This window comes from Herpailurus yagouaroundi, unplaced genomic scaffold (genome assembly GCF_014898765.1).
Source record: "Herpailurus yagouaroundi ecotype Mexico unplaced genomic scaffold, PumYag 140, whole genome shotgun sequence".
NCBI lineage: Eukaryota > Metazoa > Chordata > Mammalia > Carnivora > Felidae > Herpailurus > Herpailurus yagouaroundi.
The window spans coordinates 26,407,880-26,435,112 of NW_024412395.1; the positions used below are offsets into that span (position 1 = coordinate 26,407,880).

Sequence of the window (27,233 nt, forward strand, 5' to 3'; positions counted from 1 at the left end):
TTTTCATGTTAGAAAATACATATTGATTGTTTTGTTTCTGTTTATCATTTTTTTTCTTTTTTCTTTTTTTTTAACACAATGGTGTATGGTTAAGAAAGTTCAGGCATGTAAGAGCAATCTAACCTTGGTGTAAATATTAACTTTACTGAATTCAAAGCTGTCCTTTCAATCAAACCCCTAAATTCTAAGAAGCAAGTGGAAATAAATTACACAAAGATCGTGAATGGTCATTTTAAACATATTTTTGTGTAGGAATTTTTGTGTAGTTTATAGTTATAAACTATATATTGTATTATGATCTTTGTTAAAACCTTCCCATATCAGTATTCTTTTACAGCATAGGATTCATTTTCCGTTATAGGAATCTATTATAGGCAATTTATGCAACTAATCTTTTTAAATATATTTTAGGTGCAGAATTAAGAAATAATGGGGCACACTTTATTCTTGTGCACACAGCCTTACCCACTTATGAGATGACTTCTTTAGTATAAACTTAAATTCATAGGAATGGACTTGTTTAGTCAAAAGACAAACACATTTCAAAAGATTAAAAAAAAACAAACATATTGCCGGGGTGCCTGGGTGGCTCAGTCAGTTAAGCCTCCCACTTGATTTCAGCTCAGGTCATGATCTCACAGTTCTTGGGTTTGAGCTCTGCCTTGGGCTTGGTGCTGACAGTGTGGAGCCTGCTTGGGCTCCCTCTCTCTCTGTCCCTTGCCCCACTCTCTCTCCGTCTCTTTCTCAAAATAAATAAACTTAAATAAAACATATTGCCAAATTCACTCCAGAAAAATATGCTTGGGTGCCCTCCCATCAGAATTGTATGGGAGAATCCATTTCTCCACACTCTCAGTAACCCTTGGTGTTATTTCTTCTAATTCTTGCCAAATTGATTGTCAAGGAAGGAAAAAGCATTTCACTCTTTTTATTTGCATTTCTTTGATTTCCAGTGAGATTCAACATTAAAATAATATTTTGAAGTAGGTAGTGACACATTAGCTGGTTAGTTTTTCAGATTCTGAAATATACTGAAACAATGAGGAGAAGTAACAATAAAGGCAGGGGTTCTGATTTCTGTTTTTACCCTGCTATTTTTAGCTTGCTGTGGAAACAAAGACTGTGAAGGGGGACATGGATACACAAATATTGGAGTTTTAGTACTTGAAAAAGAATTTGGGAGGAAATTCAAATTGAAAAATGTTTACTATAAATGCCATGATTTTTAAAAATTACAGAAGGTCCTTATTATTACCCAAATTCCATACCACCTATAGATTTTAATAAAGAAAAAACTTTTATGAAGACTAATTAAAAATACAGTCTCTGCTCATTCCAAATGTTGCTTATATAATATCTATGAAGGATTTCTTCAAATGATAATGCTTTTTTATCCTTTTTTATTTTCCTAAGGAAAAACTGGTCTACTTCCTGGATCGTTCTTTCTAGTCGAAAAATTGAATTTTACAAAGAATCTAAGCAGCAGGCTCTGGCTAACATGGTAGGTAGCTCTCTGTTTCTGCTATTATCATCTTCACAGAAATGTTATTGAATTAAAAGTTTGGTTTCATCAGAAATCACACTAGAGCCTCCAAGCTCCCAACAACTGAAAGCAGATGGAGGAAATGACTCAATAAACTTTTAATCAGATGAAGGGAAAATAGAACTTAGTGTCTGTTTTATTAAGTGGTGCATTTGGAGAATAATCACAAAATGAGATGGATGGTGAACAGCTATCTAGTAATGTGAAGGTAACACTTTAAATTAAGGTGCCATTTATAAATGCTTTATTCTTATTTATGAAATGATCACTAAATGCAGCTACTTGCTCAAATAATGTATTATAAAGTATGTTATAAAATACATTAGTAATAAATGCTTAACGGATGAGACTATGGGAAGCTGTTTTAAAGAATATTATAAGACGTAAATCCTATTAAACCATGTATGTGCATCTTTAATACATGAATTTAAGTTGTTATCTAGCATGCTGTAAAGTGCTTCATACATTAATAAATAATAGTAAACTGTTTATAAATGGCACCTTAATATAGGGTGTTACCAATGAGGAAACACTCTAAGTTAACAAAGTGATTTTTTATCTTAGTCTAACTGCGACATTCACTATATCCAGCTAACCTTTCTGAATATTTCTGACTCCATCTAATGGAGCTAATGCAATTTCTGTAACCCATAGTTATTACAAAGTGAAATTTGTAGGGTTTCTTTATTGTACCTGGAGGAGGGCCTCCCATATGCCCACGGCAATTCGATAGTGACAGTGAGTAGGAGCAATTCTGAGTGAGTCACTGGGGCAATTCAAGCTCACAACCTTGCTGCCCACACACCAGAGCTGCCATGTGATACGGGAGACGGTGGGCAAGCGGCATGTCTCACAGCCTCCCTATTAGGAAGGACGCCGGGCAGGAACAAACCTGCCATACCCCATCGGCCTGATGGGTGGCAGAGAGAGGGGTTGCCTGGCAGGAGTCAACCGCAATGAACTAATTTGTATTTGGCAGGTAATAAAACACTGGAAAGTTCTTTGCTTTCCAGCCACTAGTCTTGTTTGCTGTGTAATCCTCTTTAAATAGGAAATAGAAAATCATTTGCTAGGAGATGTTTGTTTGTTTTTAAATAGAAGAGCAAAAGGTAGCATTTGGCTTGTCCCTGATAATCACAATAGTCTTTATCCCCAAGTGGCCTGCTGGTTTTGGAGTCTTGGTGCGGTCCAATCTGTAAACTAATTATAAATAAATTAAAAATGTATCTCGGTCGTTTGTGTTTTTAATTTAAACTGTCTCAGAAATTTGTTCTAGGCTTTTGTTTTGTTTTTATTTGGGGCCTACAGTAAGGTTGAGATAATCTTTTTAAGAAAAATAAAGTACCCCTAAAGGCCAGGCACAAAACACCTCCTATCCACTCACAGGGACTTTGTCTTCCCTTTGAATGAGTTCTAAGGGGGGAATCAGGAAGGGAGGAAAGTCACTTGTCTGGCAGGTTGAGCTGCCGAGATGATCTTCGTCCTGCTGGGTGAGAATTCCACCTGAGCTGGAGTTTATGTGAATGTTCTGGGATGACGGGAGAGATTAGATTAGATTCCACATTAAAGCTTTGGTTTATTTTTATCTTATATTTTAATCTCCTTGTACCAGTGCCAGGAAATATAATTATCAGCTACTTAATTTTATACAGGTGAAAGAAAACTTTTCAAGTCAGCTCGCTAATCGCTAATCGATTGCATGCCTCCAGTTCAACCTTCAGAGTTGTAAACTGACAATAGATTTTACTTTTAGAAGATGATCGTTAACATTTTTTGGCAGCCCCTATTTATTACTTCTGGCCCCATTTTCAATGCTCTTATGGTTTCTCCCAGGCACTCGTCTTCAAAGTGAATTCAGGGCAGGAACTAACTGTGTTTTGTGGTAACGGGGAAGAGAATTACAGATTCATGTTTGTACTGCATGAATTGTTGTGCTAGTCAACTTCTTGGATACATTTCTAACCAAGTATTAAAGGCCTAGTGGGATAGCCCACATTTACCAATTCCAGTCTCAGAGAAACGATATGATGATTGCCAGGCCTTGATTAAAGATGCTGTGGTTTCATTTTGAAAGAGATTTACGCTCAAATTTCTGAATTTTCCTTGCACCCCCTTACACATGTCCTGGTATTGTTCATTGTGCTTCTGGGAAAAAGTCTGTCCTTTCCTCCAAGGGGTCAGTAGAAACAGACTGAGTGAGTGCAGAATGTGGTTTAAGAGAGTAAATGACATTTTAATCTTTATAGGAATGATCTTTGAATGTTAATGCAGTGGTAAGACAAAGCAGCAAAGTAGCTAGGAGCAGGGCTTTGAGGTTCAACCACAGCGGACTTCATTCCAGTCTTGCTGCTTAGGAGCTGACAAAGTCATTTGACTTCTTTGCACTTCAGAGTCCTCATCTGTAAAATGGGGATAGTGGTATCTGCCAACAGAATTAAAAGGGAATGGAATTACTTAACAAAAGAAAAGATTAATAGTAGCTATCAACTAATTATTATTGTCTAATATAGTATACTCTATTAAAATATATATATTCTATAGTACATAATACAGGACATAATATAATTTTACCATATTTTTACATCGTATGGATTTTGTGCTTGAACTGATACGGACATGTATAGAAGAGAAAATAATGACATTAACTCAAGGACCATCAGCATGTACAGTCTCCAAAAAAGGAACTATGTATCCCTAGGTGGTGTAAATGGTGTGTCTGATCACCGATAATTCTGAAAGAGAAGCCATTCCTCCATTTGGGGCTCTAGGTGTTACCTCTTGCATGACCATATGTATTTTCCTGGGGCCCTCATCTTCCTCCAGTGGCTCTTTCCCTGTAACTTTCACATTTAATACAGCATGTCATAAAGCATGCCTGATCCCACAGTCCATGTTTGACTATCTTTCTTGCTGAGGTTCTTTCAGTCTATAACCAGCTCAGATTTGCATCAAAAGCAGCCTTTTCCTGGAAATAGACACAGAATCATTTCACTGGTGTGTGTAAATTAGAGATTCATAGGTTCTGGGTCCTCAGTGACCTGTTCAAGGAAAAAGAGGACTGACTTATTCTGTTTTGTTTGTTTGTTTTTAATAAGGACATTAAAGAGTAATCTAGTGCTTAACTACCACTGTCACTTTCTAGTAGAAAGGGCATCAAAAAATGTCCCAATCCCAAATCGAGGGAGGACAAAACCTCAGAATGAAATACAGTCTTTACCAAAATGGGAAACTACCCTTCTTCTATGTCTATATACACTGTTTCTGTTTTGTTCACTTCATCTCTGACCAGAGAAAGCTTGGTCAAGACTGGCCAGCCCTCCTGTGAGCCAGAGCATTTGAAAACCACTGGTGTCCCTACATCCGGATTTCCTGGATTATGAAGAGGATGATGCTCATATTCTCATAGATTTTTTTTTATTTTTAATTTCTAATTTTATTTGAAAATTAATTTTTATTTTATTTTATTTTATTTTATTTTATTTTATTTTATTTTTGATTACTTTATTTTTTTTATTTATATATGAAATTTATTGTCAAATTGGTTTCCATACAACACCCAGTGCTCATCCCAAAAGGTGCCCTCCTCAATACCCATCACCCACCCTCTCCTCCCTCCCACCCCCCATCAACCCTCAGTTTGCTCTCAGTTCTCAACAGTCTCTTATGCTTTGGCTCTCTCCCACTCTAACCTCTTTTTTTTTTTTTTTTCCTTCCCCTCCTCCATGGGTTCCTGTTAAGTTTCTCAGGATCCACATAAGAGTGAAACCATATGGTATCTGTCTTTCTCTGTATGGCTTATTTCACTTAGCATCACACTCTCCAGTTCCATCCACGTTGCTACAAAAGGCCATATTTCATTTTTTCTCATTGCCACGTAGTATTCCATAGTGTATATAAACCACAATTTCTTTATCCATTCATCAGTTGATGGACATTTAGGCTCTTTCCATAATTTGGCTATTGTTGAGAGTGCTGCTATGAACATTGGGGTACAAGTGCCCCTATGCATCAGTACTCCTGTGTCCCTTGGATAAATTCCTAGCAGTGCTATTGCTGGGTCATAGGGTAGGTCTATTTTTAATTTTCTGAGGAACCTCCACACTGCTTTCCAGAGCGGCTGCACCAATTTGCATTCCCACCAACAGTGCAAGAGGGTTCCCGTTTCTCCACATCCTCTCCAGCATCTATAGTCTCCTGATTTGTTCATTTTGGCCACTCTGACTGGCGTGAGGTGATACCTGAGTGTGGTTTTGATTTGTATTTCCCTGATAAGGAGCGACGCTGAACATCTTTTCATGTGCCTGTTGGCCATCCGGATGTCTTCTTTAGAGAAGTGTCTATTCATGTTTTCTGCCCATTTCTTCACTGGGTTATTTGCTTTTCGGGTGTGGAGTTTGGTGAGCTCTTTATAGATTTTGGATACTAGCCCTTTGTCCGATATGTCATTTGCAAATATCTTTTCCCATTCCGTTGGTTGTCTTTTCGTTTTGTTGGTTGTTTCCTTTGCTGTGCAGAAGCTTTTTATCTTCATAAGGTCCCAGTAATTCACTTTTGCTTTTAATTCCCTTGCCTTTGGGGATGTGTCGAGTAAGAGATTGCTACGGCTGAGGTCAGCGAGGTCTTTTCCTGCTTTCTCCTCTAGGGTTTTGATGGTTTCCTGTCTCACATTCAGGTCCTTTATCCATTTTGAGTTTATTTTTGTGAATGGTGTGAGAAAGTGGTCTAGTTTCAACCTTCTGCATGTTGCTGTCCAGTTCTCCCAGCACCATTTGTTAAAGAGACTGTCTTTTTTCCATTGGATGTTCTTTCCTGCTTGGTCAAAGATGAGTTGGCCATACGTTTGTGGGTCTAGTTCTGGGGTTTCTATTCTATTCCATTGGTCTATGTGTCTGTTTTTGTGCCATAGATTTTTTTTTTTATATATATTCTGCTTTGTAACTTACCTTAAATTTGTTAACTATTGTCATTGGAAAATACTACAGAAACCGCTTTTAGAGGAATGTATAACATATATATATATGCATATTTTAAAAGTTAATCAAACTCCTACATAATCTTCACTCAAATGAAGACATGGACTCTTTCTGCCCTCCAGAAGCCCCACCCCCTGCCATTTATCTCTATATCACCCAACCTCTTCCCTTCCTACAGAGTTAAACTGCATTTTAGCTATTATTAAATAATTTTTCATTATTTCCCCACCTGTACCAGCTGTATATATAGCTCTTAAGAAATGTGGTTTACTTTGTCTGGTTTTGAATTTACATAAATGGAATCACAGTATATGCCTTTTTTGTTTCTTGCCTTTTTCTCTAAATATGTCATGCTTTTTCTTTCTTTTTTTTATTTTTATTTTTTATTTTGTTTTTGCACTGATCAGAGTGATGTACTTTGCACTTTGTTTCTGTTTTGCTAGTGGCTTGCCTAGGATTGCATCATTGATACCTAGCAAAGACTAAAGCTAATCAAATCCTTTATCATCTTCCAAAATATTACCTTAGTATATTTTTATTTATTTATTTTTTAACGTTTATTTATTTTTGAGAGAGAGAGAGACAGAGGGAGAGAAAGATCATGAACATGGGAGGGACAGAGAGGGGGAGACAAAGAATTGCAGGCAGGCTCCATGCAGTCAGAGTAGAGCCCCACAGGGGGCTTGAACCATGAACTGTTGAGATCCTGACTTGAGCTCAAGGTGGGGCTCAAACTCATGAATGGTGAGATCATGACCTGAGCCAAAATCAAGAGTTGGATGATTAATAGACTGAGCCAACCAGGTGCCCCTAGCTTAGAATATTTTAACACACCTATCCTCTTCTCAACACATATGCTATTGTTGTCTGGTATTTTAATTCTTTGTTTTGTTTTGTTTTTTTAACACCACCAGATATTATTATTTTTATAGAGTCAATGTTGGTTTATATTTGCCCAATATTTGCCATGTTCCTTGCCATTTACTTCTTCCTTCATCTTCCACCTTCCTTCTAGGATAACCCTATATTCTGAGAAATCCCTGTAGAAAGGGTCTTGTAATAACAACCTGTCGCAGTGTTTGCTTGTTTCAAATGTTCCTATTTCTCCCTCATTCTGGTAATATATATATTCTCTCTGGATATAGAGTTTTGATTTGGGTTATTTTCTTTTAGCACATAAAGTTGTTATTCCAACCTTTTCTGTCATCTATTATTGTGATCAAGAAGTTACCTTAGTCTAACTGCAGTTATCTGGCTACTCATGATATTTTTATTATTACCTTTGTTTTTCCACAGTTTTATTCTTCCTGTATGGATTGTTGAGCCTCTTGAAGTTGTTTTTAAGTATCATTAATATATTTTAGAAAATTATCAGCTATTATTTTCAAGTGAAGCTTTCTAAAAATATTTTCTCTTATATTTTTCTATACCTCTAGTTAAACCTACATTTAGAGGCTTCCTACTCTATTTTCCACATTTTACATTCTATTTTTAATCTTTTTGTCTTTCTGAACTGCATTTCAAACCACTTCCTTTGATTTATTTTCTGATTCTTCAATCCAATCACCTTTTTTTGATAAACATCTTTATTTCAATTATTATAATTTTTATTTCTAGAGAAAGCTTTTTTGTTTACTATGTCATTTGTTACAGTTGTCATCTGCAGATATTTTTCAGGCTCCCTTTTATTTTGTTAAAATTAAAAGGCATGGTTGTTTTATATGTGTTGTGATTTAACATCTGAAGTCTGCATCAGTCTGTTTCTGCTGCTTCTCATTCCGTTGCTGTTTCCTTGTGTGTCTGGTTATTTTTGACTGTGTGCTAATCATTTAGTCCTGGGATAAATGTGTCCTGCTCCAGAATATTTTGCATTTTTCTCAAAGGGTCTGGGACACTCCCAGTGATTGATTAGTTCAATCTAAGTTAACAGTTTAAAACTCAAAATTTGTACACATAATAGGAGAGTTACAACTATGCTACTTCTCAGGGACAGAATTATTTTTCACTCTTCCTTTTTTTTTTTTTTTTAATTCTGTCACATTGCTCATCTACAAAGACAGTTTTCTTTATAATCCCTTAAGTTGGAGAAAGGGAACAAATTTAATATCGTTTCGCCTTTATTCTTTCATAAGACCGCAGGCAGCACCTTTTCCATTATTCTGTGGAGTCAGTTGACCAAAGTTCAAATGTACAGTATAAGCAAATGCCCTCAGGCAAAGAGCAGTTATGTTGATCTGATGTTCAGCTTTCCTCTCTGTGTTCAGATTCCCATTTTCCAAAAATAATTACCCTAGCAGTTTACCACTATCTTATCAACTTTCAATTTTTTAAAGGTGATTTTAAACGGAAATATTTTATCCAGCATTTTTCATTGTTTTCAGTGGAAAGTTGATCTAAATAGCTTAGTTTCTCATTTACAATCTACCTCACTTTCACTTAAATATGCATTTGGTTAATCAAGTTTGTGCTATTTATATAAGCCTGGTAGGAAAAGACTTCATAAGAATATGTATTGAAATCCTACAATGAACAGCTTGCTCATTAGGGCTACATATAAGGCATAGAGATATAATCAAGATATAGTCTTTGCTTTATAGCATCTTTGCCAAAAAATAGGGTGAGATGAAATAAGAAACATAAAAGAGTTTTTCTGAGATTTAAAGGAGGGAGAGCTCACATCTGTGAAAGATTTGAATTGGGCCTTGAAGGATGGTTATAATTTCAATATGTGGAAATTTGTGGGCAGGGAATTCCAGGGAATTAAAAAATATGAACGATGACATGAAACTGAGAATCGGCAAGGTCTGTGTGCTAAAAAGAGAAATGAGATTTTGGTTTTCTTCTTTGTTTGCTTGTTTTGTTTTGTTGTTTTTATTTTTGTTGGAAAAAAAGGATTAAGAACCATACCAAGGGCTGGGGATTTGCTACAGGGGCACATCTCTAAGGTGTGTCAGTGTTTTCCAGATACCTTCACCCTAGAATAACAGATCTTTTAATAAACACATACTGAACAGAAGTATGATCCAAGTGTTATGTGTCTTAAAAGGACAAGGTCTATCACGGAAAAAGGCAAGAGAAGAAGTTCATTCTTCTAGGATCATAGCTTCATCCCATTTAGTCCAAGAGAAAAAAAAAATGGCCTCAAATGACATCTTTATTATTTGCTTTACCTGTTTAAAGGAGTCCCAAAGAAACAAGAGCTGTCAGTTTGATTTATCCTCTGAGGACTGGACTCACACCCCTTGCATGTTTCAGGTACACTTATCTATTTTAGAGTCACTGAAGTATTTCAATCAGTTCCAGCACTTCAAGTACAATTTGCCACCTAGGTACCTGCTGTGCTTTGTGATTTTAGAGCTTCTGCTTGATATGGACTGGAACCTGACTCTAGCCATGGAATGTGACAAATACATATTCCTGGCTAAATATATATATATATATATATATATATATATATATATATATATATGATAGACTGCCTCATGAGGAAGAAAAGCTTTCTAATATAGAGCACAAATTCATTTTTTTATTCTACAAAGAATTGACAACTCCTAACAGGTATCACACAACGTGTTTTTAAGCCCTAGAGATATCAGATGAGTAATACATGATCGCTGCACTTAAGGTGCTTATAGTCTGATAGAGGAGACAGAAATTGTATGTAGGTTTATTACAATAAAACATAACTAAAGTGATAAAAATATTTAAAAAACATGGTGGGGAACCATAGGTCTAGCTATAGGTAATCCTTGCTCAGGGAAATGCTTCTTCCAAGTAATGCTCAGACTATATCTCTCTCCACTGTTCATTCTACAAAATCACTGAGAATACTTGATGTTTAAGCCACTATGCTAGGTATTATGAAACATACAAAAATGAATCAGAATCAAATCTTTCCCTTGAGGATCTAGAAACAAATAGAAAGTATGCCCATAAATCGAGTAATTGTAGTGAAAAAATGGACATGGATAGTTGCTCAAAAATGGCATGAATAGAGGCATGAGTTAATTTTATAGTAACTCAGAAAAGAGAGATTGCTTCCAACTGGAAAAGATTCTAAATATATCTGTCAAGGAAGTGAGAGTTGGGCATGTTTTTGAAGGATGAATAGGATTTCGAGGCAAAATGGGGTGAAAAGGACATTTTCTGTAGAAATAAGGGAGTAACCAATGATAAAATATAGGAAATTAATTCCTTTACTGATTATACAGATACGTGTTGATCTTTCGCCTTGCCCCGTGCACTGCATGCTAGTCATTGTTCTTGAAAATGATTCCTGGAGGTTCCCTGAGGCCTAGGGTAGACGTGCCTTAGACCAGACTATTTTGGGTTTCTTCTATGAGTTTCCAGGATGCACCACCAGTGGAAGAATTGCCTCAAAATAAGTTGAGGAACAGCACTGTGGAACAGCAGCACTCAGTTTCATTAGAAAGTCCATATAGAGCCAGCTCATGAAAGATCTTGAACAGGACTGTGAAAAGAGATAATTTCATTCTGTAAGCACTCTGGAGCCCTTTGTAACCAATACTAACTGTCCTTATATTAAGACAGATTCAGAGTTTTCACAGATAGGCTTAAGGAATTAGATATATTTTTTTCTGCTTTAAATTTTTTTAATGTTTATTTATTTATTTATTTTGGGGGTGGGCGGGTAGTGGTAGAGACAGAGGGAGAGAGAGAATCCCAAGTAGGTTCCACTCTCAGCATGGAGCCGGACACAGGGCTTGATCCCAGGACCATGAGATCATGACCTGAGCTGAAATCAAGAGCTGAATGCTTAACCAACCGAGCCACGCAGGTGCCCCTATTATTTTTCTACTTTTAACACAAAGAAGATAGGACTTACTAAATTATCTGAGAGACATGTTCTAAAACTCTGGTGCAACAGATGAGAGCCATAAGGTCTGTGCTTTTACTGACAAAGAAAATGGCAAAATGGCTAAGTTGTCATCGGTGGGGCCCAATGCATTTATTTAGTGAATCACAGGACATCTTCTCACTCAGAAAACACTTTAAAACCTCATATGTCTTGAACTTTTAATAGATGATAATCTCTAAAGAAGTCCTAGTGTAAAGAAAGCAAGTAGGGCAATTCATCTAAGGAAAACTACGTATATCCTTCCCAAGAACATGGGTGTATCAGCACAGCAGTGAGCACCAGTAGAAAACCTGGACTTATTTTTCTGTGACTCCAGAATATATGTTGGTGTCATACCTACTAAAATAAACACACCATGGAAAGTTTGTTTCTGATTTAAGAAATTTCTCCTGTCTCCACATCCATCAAAATTTAGACCAAGTGGACCTTACTCTCATCAGTCAGCTGTTTCTGTTATATTTATCACACAATGCTCACAAATCCTAGTTAACATAAACCTAGTCTGACATAAATTCAGAAGCATTATGAACATCTTAGGCCATATTTCTCCCCTAAAACTGTATGGTTTCAAAGCCAGTATGTTCAATATGGAGCCTACATGTTCGTTGCGTAGGTAACTTTTTAAAATTTTTTTCTCTATACACTGTACTGATAACTTTTATTTAGAGGCAAACATTGGCATATTTCACTTTTAATGACAGAAAACTTTTCCAAGGCACTTAGTAAACTATTAACTTTTTAACACCACCCATTCAGCCATAACCTTGAAAGCAAAAAAAAGAGCATTATAAAAGGCGTCATTAAAATAATTTGTTTACTTTTTTTAATATTGTTTACTTCCAATGCAAATAATGAACACAAGCATTAATTAAATAATGCAATACATCTAATGCTCATTCACTGTAGTATGGCTTTAATAACAAAATGGACTTATTTATTGGAGTAAAATGGTGTGATTTAGCAAAAAGATGAAAATAGTTCCAATCAGAAAGCTATTCATGAATTATTGAGTATTCTGTACAAAATGAATATGGAATTATTTTATCTTTGTGAAGTGAGCGTTGAGCCCTTATTCAGTCCTCTGCTCAAAAAGATCATAAACATTGGAGGGACAAACAACAGATCTACCAAACTTGGCCTAACGAATGCATTTTAAGTTTCTGTTTAATATTTTAATTCTCAGAATTACAGTGCTCTGGCAAAGATAGCATGGTTATTATTGGGGCAATTTGTAGTACAGCCACAGACTGCACTATCAAATGGCCTCATCATACCTTTAAAAATTAGAACAAAAATAATAGTCTGAAATCTGGAGGATGATGGGTGGAGATGGAGAGAAAGAAAGAAAAAGAAAGAAATTGAATTCTAGTGTTTTATTAGCATAAACATTATAAGGAAAAAAATGAAATCAAGTGATCGATATTACTATAAATGAAGCCATGTTCTGTGGTTATAATTCTCTCAAGATTTAGCCATTAACCACAATAAATTCTGTATCTTACATAATTTTTAATAACCACAAAAATCTATGAAATTGATAGGATGCTTTATAAATGGATAATAGCTTACTATCCAATAAACCTCACCTTAGGCTCTCTCAGAAAACTATTTTAATTATGAAGTTTGACTCTCTGTGGTTTATCATTTTGGTCAATGCAATACATCTGATTTAGAGTTTGCATTTCTCCAACATAAAATGGACTTGTAGTCCACAGTGCACTTTGAAATAAACTGAATATATGTAGTCTTTCTTAACAGTTCACTACTGAGTTGAAATGCTCTGGGAAGCAGTATACTATATCAGGTAGAATAAGTCAGACCACCTGGACTGGGACTCCCAGGTTCACATTTTATTTGTTACTATAATCCTTGGATATTTCAACTGTAGTATGAGGTTAACAAGAGTCCTTATCTCATACAGTTATTGTGAGATTATGTGAGAAAAGTGATACAACTTGCTGGGCACATAGCAATGATAAATATTAATTATACTTATTATTATTGTTGTTATTATTACTATGTGGAGGAATCGAGTATAGCAGTTAAGAGAAGAGTCTTCAGAACCTGATAGAATAGGATTCAGATGCCCTAATTGTCACTTAAAGGCAGTGTATTTACAATCCTCATCTTAATTTTTCTTAATATCAAGACTTCAGTTAGGGAAACACTTCCTGCTATCCAAATCCAATCTAAAATCTCTGCAGAACCTCATTTCTTACTCCTACTAAACAGGAAACAGTCTGAAACAGGTATTCTGGTCAGCTTTCTGCTACATGGTGCCTCCCTCATTTTCTGTTTTTGCCAACTCTTAGTGGCAGATGAGGGAAAGGTAGAGAGAATATGAGAAGGTCCCCATGCTTCTTAAAGCCGTAAACCCAGAAGTGCCTCACATCAGTCTTGCTCACATCCCAGTGATGAGAGTGGGTAATGTGGCCACATGTTGGTGCAAAGGGGGCTGGAAATAAAACGGTGTTTCTGGCTGGTAAGCTGCTTCTCTGTGACAACTCAAGACTCCAGCACACATTCTGGTGTAGCACTATCCCTTTCTGCCACAAGGATCAATGATCTTAGCCCTTATTCTATAGAGAAGAAAGTCCAAATTAAGTGTCCAACCTTTATTTGGGAGGCGTGAATCCAGGGCATAGGCGGTGTGGCAAAAAAGGAAGCGAGGCAGGAAATGATGGGGAAGAGTAGAGGAGCTGTGTCACCCAATGGCTGCTACTCTCCCGTGAACCTCAAACAGACTCCGAGAATCACTGGGCAGCTGTACCACTTGACTTAGAAAGAAGCTGCTGTTAGGTAGGCTCTCTGGAGAAAGCATGACACAGTCCATGGGAGGAAAGATGGGAGCTAGGAGAAGGAATTTATCTGCTATGTTTCATTCCATTTCCTGCTTCCCCAAGTTCACCACCCAGAGTCTTCAATACCTGCATCATATGAACCCTGGCTGTACCCTTGGATGGCTTCTCAGAATGCCAGGTCCTATACTCTATTAAGTGGCATTTTATCTAAATTTGGAAGTGGATGAGGAGCCAAAAGCCTGTCGCACTCTGGAAGCCAGGAGGGAGGGCCTCACATTCCAAGATGACTGGTCATCTTCAGGAAGTGGGACCAAATGGGTTCAAACGTCGCTAGTCATACGCAGAGACAGCTAAGGTAGACTGACTGGATGAGGGTCTGGATAAGGACTCTGAGGGAGCATCTGAGGCACCACAAATGTGCCCCAGCTAGTCACCTTGCAGAAGCAAATAGTTTTTTATATAATGTAAATGTAACACAGTATCAGCATACAACAAAGGTAGACTAAACAGAGACTATTGTATTTACTCTGGCAAGATTTTGATTTAGAACTAAATGCAATATCTGTTCATTTCTTAAAAAAGAGAGAATACTCTCTCCTCAAAAAACAAACAAAACAAACACATAGCATTCTAGCGCCCAAAGTCACCAACAAAGGTTGCTTTTCTGAAAATCTGGTTTGATTTGGTCTTGTATATACTGAGAAATTTCACTGTAGAAACAATTTCAGTTATTATTAACATCATTTATATTCATATACATAAAACTCACATCTTACAATCAAAGTATTGTCTTCTATGTTGACAGCAGCCATACTTTAGACATTAATAAGATCAGGTACCCATTCAGCACTCTTTCCTAAATCATTTTGCCCAAATGAGAATTTATAAGTGAGTTTTATCCTCCTCCATGAATGATTTTCCAGAATCAAAACCAGTTATGTGATAAAACTTAATTCCTCTAAACAGATTTTGTGTTTCATGTTTCAAACTGATAAGGACAATCTGAGTCTATATTCTAGAATAGCAATTAATCCAAAATAAAAAATGGTAGCTAATAACCTATTTCATAAAATCTGAGCTTTGCCTTTTTTTTTTTTTTTTTGGTAACCTCATCTAGTAATAAGGATGGGATAATCAGAGGTCCAGTGATTTGTTGCTTACACACATGCCCAATCTTCCTCATGGAAAGTGCCATCAAGCAAAAGAGCATCTGGCCTTTGATATTTTCTTAATGTGCATTAAAAGGCCCCAAATTTCCTATAAAAAGTGGAAAATTTAATCCCAAAAGTTTAATCTAACAGAGAAAGACAGGGAGAATAACCTGTCAGCTCTTACTAGGGAATAGTAAAGTTGGGCTAAAAGAATAATAAAAATCAGAAGTGGACGAGACCCAGGATCAATTTTTAATGATTTCACATTGTCCCAACAAAAAGGCTTTTATATTTTATTGTCCAGAAGCAGTAACTTTTAAATAATTCTCTTTAAATATTTTAAAATCAGTCATTTATATTTTAAGTTTACCCCAGAAGAGATATGATAAGTACACTCTTAAATTTAAATCTAAATTTAGTTAATTTTTAAAAAGTATATTTTTATAATGATGTACAATATGATCCATTGGCATCATGTAGTTCATTAACAGACTTTTTCTTGTGTTTTATAGCTGTAGAATCAGAAATATGTTTTCTATTAAAGGATTCTTTAATTTCAGCCTTCTTGAATAAAATCTTGATTGTCTTCCAAGTAAATTCGACAACTTTTCTGAAAAACTTATTCTGATGTTTAACAATGTTTAAATACTGAAAATGTTTCCTGCTAATAAAGCTTAGGCCCTAGCATTGTGCTTCAAGCCTAGGTCTTTCTGCTTTAGCTTTGTAAAAATGGACTACTGGGCACGATCATTTTTATATAGTCCTCTATCAACCGATCTTAGTTTTGTCTTCTTGAAGCTGATATATTTATTTACTTAAATTTTACTCGAGTCACTTTAACTTCTGAATTGAGCCCTAATTCTATCATTTGCTTTGATTGTGCCATAATGTCTTTTTCTATTAAAGGTCGATATGAATGGGAATACTGTGCTTTGATTTTGTAAACTATTAGCTTATACTTTGTAAACTACCTCATTTTGTAATGCAGTATCCTGAGATATATTATTTATTTTTATTTATTAATGCTTTGAAAGGAATCTGGAAAATGTTCACCATAATTCTCAATTGGATAACAAAGAATGGTAACAAAGTATGTTTTAGAATAGGAGAAATAATGGGAGTGACAGGCTGGGCTTACAGAGCTGAAGGGGGACCTCATGGAGATTATTTTGGAGTTACATCATCAAAATGAGCAGGAGTGGAACAAATGGCAGACAAGGAGAGTGGATTGAAGGGAGAGAAATGTGTTCCAGATGAAAGGGTGCAATGCAATGTATAGAGTTGTGAAAGCAGGGTGCATATTGGAACTGCCATGGATTTAGCATAGCTGGTTATAGAAGAATGGGGGAATGCATGGAACTCAGAAGGATGTTGGAAAATGATGAAAAGGAGCCTGTATATCCTACTGAGGGATTTGTACATTATCCTACAGATAATACGTTTCCCAGAAAAAAAAAACATGGTGAAATTTGTGTTTTAGAAAAGAAAAAAAATTAGTCAAAATGTAGAAAATGAAATGAAATGGTTTTGTCTGGTCCCAGAGGAAACACTGAGAGAATTCACATCAAAGAAAATACGAGCTCAAATGAGGCTGTGGTCATGAGATGGCAGAAGAGGGAGCTAGTTCTGGAATTCAGGCTCTCTACTGTTTGGTTGTAAGTGGTAAAGGAAAGGGGAGAATTAAGAAAGTACGGAAGGTGTAGTGGATAAAAGGATGATTAACCAAGACAAGCAGTAGAGAAAAGAGAGCAAATCTGAGAAGACAATGATTTCACTGTCTGTGCTACATTCTAGTGGTAAGTCAGTTAGAAAATGCAGTTCTGGTACATAAGAGGGAGCTGGAGGCCAGAGGAAAAACTGAGGAATTAACATGTCATAAGTGGTGGATCAGACCAGAGGCAAGACCAAAACCCACTGGAAGCATGTAAAGTATAGGCAATAATGAAGGCCTAGAACAGTAAACCAGATATTAGTGACACTTAAGAGGTGGGAAGAGGAAGAGAAGTCAGTGAAAGAAACAGAAGGAAGAATATAAAACGTGAAATAAAGATTTAGAGTGAAAATGTCTCCATAGCCAAGGGACAGCGGTTTTTAAGGAAAAGGAGCTGAATCTAACAGTACAGAGTTCAAATAGAATGTTGATGAGAGAGAAGGCATCAGATTGTTTTTGTTGACCTGCATGGTTAAAATGTTTTAGATTAGTTAAGGAAAGGAGTAGAAGACTGCAGTGGGTTCAGAAGAGAATGGAACGTGAGCAAGCAGAGAATGTGACTGTAGAAAGCTCAAGAATCCTGGCAACAATGGAAAGGAAATAGGTGGGATTGAGAACTAGCAAGGTTGTGGGGTTGATGCTTATATATGTTTATATGTATTTTTAGATAGAAGTGATTTGTGTGTGGCTATGGGTAAAGATAAATCTACTTGAAAGAGGGAGATAAATGTAGAAGGGAGACGACTCAGAAAATGAGGAACAGCATTGGATGAAATTAGGAACCAGAGAGGAAAAGCCCTGGGCTGAGAATAAGCGTCTCTTCCTCTAAGGCAGAAAGGGACATGCTTTGTGAGTGGATCATGCACTGTCTGGAAATGACAGGCCAAGAGATTTTGATGCTCATAGATACCACTGTCATGACAGGCATGGGAGTTCATTAGACAGGTGGACCAGAATCACAGGCTCAATCCAGATTTCCAGGAGCCAGAACAGAATATGGGAACTGATAACACTGACAAGGAAGAGATAGGAAATGTTACTTCTTATTTTTGGATCTAGAAAGAGTGTCATGTGACCTAGTAGGAGGAAAGGCTAGGTATGGAAGGGAGGTAATGTACTGTGTTGTGATCAAGAACTTGGGACTTGGAGGACAGAGGACAGTGAATTCCTATCTCCTCTCAGGCACTTATTAAGTGTGTGAACTTATGTAAGGCACTTAACCACTTCCTGCTTGAGTTTCTTCACATGTAAATAGAAGGCAATGGTAATAACTGCACAAGACTATTTTAAGGAATAAATGAGAAACTGATACAAAGCTTTCAGAGGGTACAATATACAGGAATTAAAGTTTATGTTTGTGTGTTTGTTCATTTTGATTACACAGACTAAGAAAGTGGGAAGAATTGTGAATGTTCTAGCTCAAGGGCTGTACGATCTCTGAGAATTAGGAGAATGCCACTTGATGGACCACTGGAAAGGGGTGAAGCTTTGGGAGAGTGGTGTTGTGAGGTAGAATAGAAAGTGACCAGGAGCACATAAAAAGTTCACTAAGTGTTGATGACATTGGTCTTGGCAATGATTTCATGGTTATGTTAAGTGTCCTTATATATACATGTATAAGTGTACATATATATGTATGTGTGTGCGTGTGTGCATATGTGTGTGTGTGTGTATGTGTGTGTGTGTGTGTGTGTGTGTGTGTGTGTATATATATATATATATATATATATATATATATATATATATGTATTTGCTAAGTGGAGTTAAAAGCCCACCTGTAGAAAGTGGCCATTATTTGTAATATTAGTACATTGAGTAGTCAAAAGTTATTTCTCCAGAATTAGATTAGAGGATATGAGGAAATTGGTAGAAGGAAAAGTGGATGAGAGAGTGGAGTGTGGGAGTAGATCATTGCATGGGGGAGAGCAAGACAGCAAGAGATGGGGGGGTGGACACAGAAGTGGCTGCTGAGTTGGGAACATAGGCCTGTTTGTGAGAGGAAGGGAAACCAGGAAGAGCTGGAAGGATGCACAAAATGTCTGCTGATTCCAGTCATGTCAAAAACAAACATAACAGGGTGGGAGTAATGAAAACCCAGAACGTGGGGTTTGTTAGATGAAAAGCAGAATGAAGACTGCTGAAATGGAGAGGAGTTAAAGCAGTGGGCTTGTGAAGAATGCAAGAGATGGGGTGGGTAAGGGCAAGGTGAAGGCCAGAGTCCTGGGAGGTGCCTAAATGATCAGGAGAGTTTGGATTGAGATAAAGCCAAGCCAGTGTCCAAGCCGTGGGATTTAGTGTATGATGCTGATGAGGACAGGCAGAGGTGGCAGACCTGCCTGGCGAGAACTCTGGGAAAGCTTAGAATGCTTTTTCCCCATAGAGAGAAAGTCTACAGAAAATTATGTAGAGTCTAAGGCTGGCATGGTTCTTAAAGGAGGATTCAATATCTTCTTTATCTCTGGAGTCCCAGAGTCCAACACAGTGGCTATCACATTGACATACAATAAGCATGCAGTTATTGTCTATCGTAGGATTCTGTGAAATACTAGGTTCAATCTACATGAGTCCATTAAGCTGTTTTCACTTTTCCAGATCCAAGCAAAGACTCCTTAACTATTAAACCAAATATAAATCTTAATTGTTATAACATGGGGAATTTTTAGATGCCCAAACCTTCCTTCCAAAGCACAAAAGCTAGTTGCATTCTTGTATTTTCCTTTCATTTATGAATTCAGCAAATATTCATTGAACGACAATTCTGTGCCAGGCACTGTTCCATACATCGGGAAAAATAGTGGAAGAAAAGGCAAACCAGGCCCCAGCTCAAGGAGCTTAATTTTAGTGGAAGAAAAACAGACAGCATATAAAAATATAAATGTTAATTTCAGTTAGGAAGAAGGCTGTGTTGAAAATTAAAACAAGTAGTGAGATAGAGAATAAGCTAGAATACAGCTCTCTTTTATGTAAGACAGTCAGAGAAGGCCTCTGACAAGGTGACATTTATCTGGGACCTGATGGATAAGAAGGAGTCATCCATGTGAAGATTGGGAGGTATTCCAGGTAAACAGGTGGTGTAAAGGCCCAGTGGGAAGATCAAGTTTAACAGAGAAGGACAGAAACGAGATCAATTATGTCCACACTAGAATCTAATAAGAATGTCATATCTTTTCCCAAAAAGTTACATGTTTTAACATGAATGTGATCACAGTGTAATTTCAAGTTTCAAGGACTACATAGTGGTTAGGAGCAGACTCTGGAGAGACGCTGTCCTCATTTAATCCTGCTCTTCCTTTTCTACCTGTGTTACCTTGGAAAAGTATACCTCAATATTCTAGTATATTATTACCTGTAACATGGTGATAATAATGGTACCTACCTCATACAGTTGTTATAAGAATTAAGTGAATTGATAGTTGTAAAACATTGGGACCTAAAAAATGCTTTTTCCTTAAAATAATTCCATCTTTTTTTCTGTGACTATATTATATGAGAAAGATAATCTCTTTTGTTACATATTCTTAAAGGTTATTTCTGTTGATTCTGAGTATCCCATAATCATTCTAAGTATCTCATACTCAAATGAGTATCTGATACTCAATTCTGAGTATCCCTGTAGAAGAAGCCGGTTGTTTTAATTTTTCTACATCATAAATCACACGACAATGAACATTGTTATGCCACGATAGTGATCACCTGGGTGGCAGATTATGGGTGAACCTGTAAAATTCGTTCACTGACTGAAGCATCTATCTGTAAGAGGCATCCACATCTGGATTGGCTTCTCATGAGATTACTACCAAATAACAGAGAAAAGTTATGCTATCAATTGCTGCCTTGCAGCTGAATTTATCCTGAAAATCATGCTTGGCTTGTACAGTATTTCCCCTTCAAAAGTTTCATAGAGTTGCCAAGAAAAAAAATCTCACAATTTACTATGAACACCCCTGCTCCCATATTACTGGCTCTTCTGAAAAATAGTCTATTTCTATTAAACTGATAGAAGTGGACGCACTGGCTATGAGGCAACAATTGTGAACAGATTTCTTGTAGCATCTTTGCCATTCTTCCATAATTTTATGTTTTAAAGTAAGTTCGTACTGTTAAAATATTCTCTAAAAATATTATAAGCCTTCTATACTAAACTTTTAAACTATTCTATGGAAAATTGTTTGAGAAAAGTACTGAGTTTATAGAGAAAACTAGAGTAACTCAGAGCATCTGAAAATAGTTGGGGTCTTTCAAATGTGGCATTACTTTCTTTAAAAATAATAAAGAAATTTTGCAAGCAAGTAAGCTTGTATTTAATATATTGAATTCTGCAAATTTAAAGTTAATAATAAATATGATACACTTAATTCAAATTAAAATATGCAGAGGCAAATGTAGATATCCCTGTTAATTGATTGTTAATCAATTACTGAAGCTTTTAGGTAACCTCCACATTGTATTATGCAAAAGGAAGCATATGCTATGATCTATTTGGTCTAAATTAAGTTTATTAAATACAAATATCCATCTACTAACATGTATAGTCTTAAAAGTCTGAAGAATGAGGCTCTAAAAGGCACACAGTTGGCACCTACTAAATATTTATTAATTTGGGTTTTTTTCAGCTTTATGGAGATATATAAATGACAACATTATGTAAGTTTAAGGTGTACTTACTGAGTGATGGCTTGATATATGTATATGTTATGAAATGATTACCACATTGAGGCTGGTTTACACATCTGTTATGTCACATAGTTAGCTGTGTGTGTGTGTGTGTGTGTGTGTGTGTGTGTGTGTGTGGAGAACATTTAAAATCTACTCTCTTAACAACTGTCAATTATACAGTACAGTGTTAACTTATCATAGTGTGCAATTGAGAACTTATTCATCTTATAATTAAAAGTTTGTACCTTTAACCAACCATTTCCCCATTTCCTCAGCCCCTGGGAACCACTCTCTGTTTCTAGGAGTTTTACTTCTTTAGGTTCTACATATAACTGAGATCATGTAGTATCTGTCTTTTTCTGTCTGACTTACTTCACTTAGCTTAACACCCTTAAGGTTCATCCATGTTGTCACATAGAGCAATATTTCCTTCCTTATTATGGCTGAATAGTTTTTCCATTGTGGATCGATATTTATATCTGTATCTATATCTGCATCCACATGTCATTTTCTTCATCCATTCATCTGTCAACAGACTCTTAGGTTGTTGCCATGTCTTGGCTGTTGCAAATAATGTGGCAATGATCATAACTGGGTAGATGTCTCTTTGAAACTTAAAAAAAAAGGCTTTATATTATAAATATGTATAGCTGCTAACTCAATAAACTTTTATTTTTCCTGACATGCATCACCAATGATGTATGCTTTTTATTCTTATGTCAATTTTGTTTATAGAAAACTGGGCACAAACCAGAAAGTGTGGATTTGTGTGGAGCACATATTGAATGGGCCAAGGAAAAATCAAGCAGAAAGAATGTCTTTCAGGTAAGAATGTTGCATTTATTAAATTTATTCCTATTCCTTCTAAATCTGAGCTTTCGATATGATACTTCCTTGTTGTGATGTTTTTATGTGCATGAACTAGTTGTTTGAAGGTCATTATGAAAAACTGATTTCTCTTCCTTCTTGAATTTTAGTTTGTTTTGTTGCTTTTCCCTGGTTACTGGTTGCTCTCTAAGCAGAAAATATATAGTATGCGCTGATTAATTCACCCAAAGTCATTGACTGTTGCATTGTATTTGAAAGTTGTTTGGGGTTCGAGCCTAGAGTGTTTGACTTAAATAGATATAGAACTTTCAGACATACACAAAATAACATTCACTAATTATGATAAACTTTTTGCATTCGTTTCCATTCCTGCTTATAGTTATAAATTACATTTACCAGTGTAATTTAGAGGGATGGAAAGAGTTGAATAACTATAGAAATTGGATATTTTTGTATTGCATAATTTAATTTTTTGGGAAAAAAATAACTATGATTAATAATTTCAATCATGTTCCTTTGAATGAAAAGAACCTGATGAGATTCTTGAAAGAAAGGAAATGAGAAAACTTAATATTTCATATATGATGTTACTAAAATCCCTTTGGCAATTAATAACTTTAAATTATGGAGGTTGATCTTTTTCTATATTTATATGAGATTTAACTTTTATATTTCCAAAGTAACTAATAATTTTCTAGGTATATTTAGAATTTATATCATTTAGTAGCCATGGAACTTGATTATTATAACTACTAGATTAAATGTCTTCTAAGGCCATTTTGGCTCTTGAAGAAAGGTCAGTTCTGTTTTTAAATGTATCACTGAAGTTAATATAGTGGGTCGTATACAAGCGTAGATAGGTGACATATCCTAGCTGAACTCTCAGGGGAGAGAGAAACTGATCTCTGATTCTGCATTTCCTGGATGCTAATCCAGGTCTACTGAATAAACTGGACCCATGTTAACATTTCTAGAATAAATTATTTTGCATTCTACTTTTAGTCTATTCAGGCATTCATTTTTCATATGCTAGAGATTATTTCTTTTTACCAAAAGAGAGAAAGAAGAAACAAGAAAGAAAACTAAACCTACTTGCCTAGAAATCAAAGGACTAAAGCCAAAAGTGATTAAAGTGTGGATTTACAGAATCAAGGAAGAGAAATAAATTTTGGTTTGAAGTGAGGAATTGCAAATCAGTGATATAGTCTGTCTCCCAAATTTCTTACTCTTTTTGTTATTATGCAATAAATAAAAAATTAGAGGTTATATTTCTAGCTTCTATGATAACCTAAATGATCAGTATGAGTAGTTCTGAACCAGGTTGGGTGAGTTAAGTGGGGTAGTTTTATTATGTATTATGAGCTTAGCATCCTAGTCTCCATGTCATAAACTAAAGACATTAAAATTTGACATTGACATAATTCTTGGACAATAAAAATTCTTGGAGTTGGTCTAAGGTAGCCTTTTAACTTCTTCTGTTAATCTTCTGAGAAGTTAAGTAAGATCACAAAAGAGGAGAGTCAGGCATGTACAATGTATATAAGACTTCCAATATAGAAGAAAAATATTTATGCATAATTTTACATAGCTTTGTACATAATATACATAGATATATATTTAAACCACTGTATTGATGATGTGTATTAATGACATGACATCAACCTTTCCTGAATATGACTGACTGCCTGTTGATAGAATTTGTCCTTGTTTTTCATATTTCTGAATGTAGGTACTTCCAGAGATATTTTAAAAAATTCTCACTTTTGGTAGCTTTTTGGTGAAAATATTGCCAGCTACTTTTGTTTGTAATGTACCTGAGCAGTTTCTGGGGCTCCAGGGTTCCTTTTTCCGGCTTACCTCTTTTTGTCTTGTATCTTTGTAGTTTAGAGAAACAAGAAAGAGTTGATTATAAAGATGCTGTGAATAACAAAGCTAAAGAAAGATTTCAGTTTCATTTCTTGCTTCATTCTTTTTTGGGTGAATCATGTGGTTTTCTTATCATGCTGATATCTTTTCATCACCCAAACACATGAGTTTAGGAAAATTTACTAATACATATCCATAGATACAGACTATGAGGGCAAACCCTTTGAGAGGAACAATATAAATAGGTTTTATAGTTCTGTTGATGAAAAAGCATAGGGAAGGATTTGCCAGAGAGCTAAATCTAGATGACTAGCATCAATATTTGATTAGATACATTAGCTGGTCTAACTCTCAAATGATCAGAATAAACATGATTATATCTCAAAAACATGGTATTAAGGCATTGTTGGGTGTTTGAGTGTGTGTGTACAAGGGTTTTATTACCTACAGAATAATGAAGTGTTTCTTCCTGACTAAAGCAGACCATCACAGCTTCGGCTGATGTGCTACATCAGAAATAGCTTTAGAATTCCAAGTTTGAATTAAGCTTGGTGTTCAATCTCAGTGTATGAATTATAGATTACAGATAGCGAATGACTATTGAGATTTTTGGTTCAAGAAAAATCAAAGAAGAGCAAAATTAGAAATAATTTAAAATTTGAAAACTGTCTTTAAAAAGTTGATGGATTAGCAATTATATGCCACATAATTACACCATCTGTAGAGAAGTTGAACTTAACATGAATAGGAAAACAAATAAAAAAAATTATGTGCCTGAAAGACTCAAAAGCCCACGTGTGATGCAAAAAAAAAAAAAGGGATTTAATTTGTCTCCTTAAGTTGTTCATTTTCTTTTTGTATTATAAACCAAATTTCCTTCATAGCCAAAGTCTTATTAAACTAGATTCAGTCTTATGTGATTGGTACATGGTGATATAACAATGACAATATTAATTATGTACTAAGGTTTGGTGTCCAAGAACTCTCAGTAAATCTGAATGATGCTCACTGACTGAGTTCAAGAACATCTGCCTATTTTATGATAGAATAGTCTTTGGCCTAATTGGTACTTCTTAGTGGTAATGACATATTTAAAAATATCATTAGCAGCTTCTATATTGAAGTACATATAGATAAGTCATTGTGTGTGTTTCAAATGTATAAATGTGATATCATGTATGTGTGTCTCTGTATATGCCCGCGTCCTCTAGCTCAGCCTTAGGAAATAGAATGACCATTTCTGTACATGTGCACACAAACACACAAAGTCATGTTGTACTTATAAAAGGTCATACAAATTCTAAGTCATATTAGTATATGTTCATTGCTGCTAACTTTTGTTTAATTCTGCATTTAACATAATTTTCAAGGACCATCACAAGTTTGGTAGAGCTTGAGAAAACATTTAGCAACTGAGTGATTTGTAATGAACTGTGGTCCAAGTTTTCTTAGTTAACTAAAGAGCAGCACTGGGTCTTATCAGGGAAAGAGTGAATAAAAAGATTTATGTTCAAATCGCATGTGTTAAACATTCCTGCTAAGTGCTAGTTTGCTCTTTGGTGTTTAGCCTGAAATTTAAAGCACTAAGGATTAAAAGGATTACAACATAATCTTAAATAATCCTAAATGTCATTTACAGAGAGATAGTTGTAATAACTAAATAAAACCATGTTAAAAGATGGCAATGTTTTCAGGCAGCATCCCTAACACACGCAGTGCTCTGTCACCTTCTCTCTCCTCACCGATAATACCCTGTGTGTACAAAGCGTTTCAATGAAAGTTCAACTGAGTAAATGGCTGAAAGGTAACTTAAAACAATAAGTAATTTTTTAAGCCATTAATATCTTCTTGTTTCAAAGTTCAAGGTGAAGAAAATTTTTCACTTAGATTTCCTTCCTTCCTTTGACTATCGGGCTGTCTCTGACTTGAAAATTTTTGAAAGTCAAGGGAAGGAATTCATGGCACGGCTATCAAATAGGTAGATGTGCTATCTCTAAAACTTTGACCACCTGCAAGAGCTACCCCCTTATTAAATATACGATGGTCCCAAGCACTGTAATTAATTCCAGGCCATTTAGATTAACACATACATATTCTTTGCTCTTACCATGTAAATTAGGTTTGTCTCCTCATAGAAAATACAAAGAAAGAGACTATATAGCACACTGCTTTATATTTATTAAACCAGAGGACTGGACTCCTTTCCACCCTTTCAATGGTTATTGCTAAGGCTAGATTCACATTCTTTTAGTTATTAAAAAAGAATTCATTGTCAAAAAAAATTTAAGAAATAGTGTCCACAATATAGGCTCTGTACTCCAAGATGATTTCCAGAGTGTAGACTCTTTTTTCTTCTGTAAATAGGGGCAAAGAATAAGAAAGATACTCTCTGTTTCCTTGGTCCTTTTCATGACAACATACATGACAGTAGATGATTATTTATTTAAAATAATGAAATCATTTATCCTCTAAACGTTTACTGTTTTTCACAGCCAGACAGTGACTAGGCCTTAGTTTTTCTGAGTTTCTTTTCAAATAAAACTTAAAAAATATTGTTACTCATGAACATGCAGCAGACTCTTTTATAGATTGCATGCTTCAAATAAGATAATTCTACTATTAATGAATTATGCCTGATTGGAACTATATCAATTGCCTGCTTGAAGGGCAGAAAAAAAAATTCAGTGACTCAACAAGATGAAAGTCTGTTTTCTTTCTCCAGCACCAATTTAGAACCTCAACAGAAATCATGGCTGAATTTCCTGGATTTGAGATTTTTTTTAAGTATGTAAATATATCTCAGGGGAACAGGTCCTGTCCCTAAA

At 35.6% G+C, this 27,233-nt stretch overlaps 1 protein-coding gene across 4 annotated transcripts in view; it reads left to right on the forward strand.

Moving 5' to 3' along the window:
• Positions 1–27,233, forward strand: part of ARHGAP15 (Rho GTPase activating protein 15) — a 619,122-nt gene that overhangs the window by 98,596 nt on the left and 493,293 nt on the right. For all 4 annotated transcript variants that reach the window (XM_040474977.1, XM_040474975.1, XM_040474976.1 and 1 more), the window contains exons 5-6: positions 1,414–1,501; positions 22,450–22,539. In XM_040474977.1, the coding sequence (XP_040330911.1) occupies positions 1,414–1,501; positions 22,450–22,539 (178 nt within the window). The remainder of the gene's footprint in view (positions 1–1,413; positions 1,502–22,449; positions 22,540–27,233) is intronic.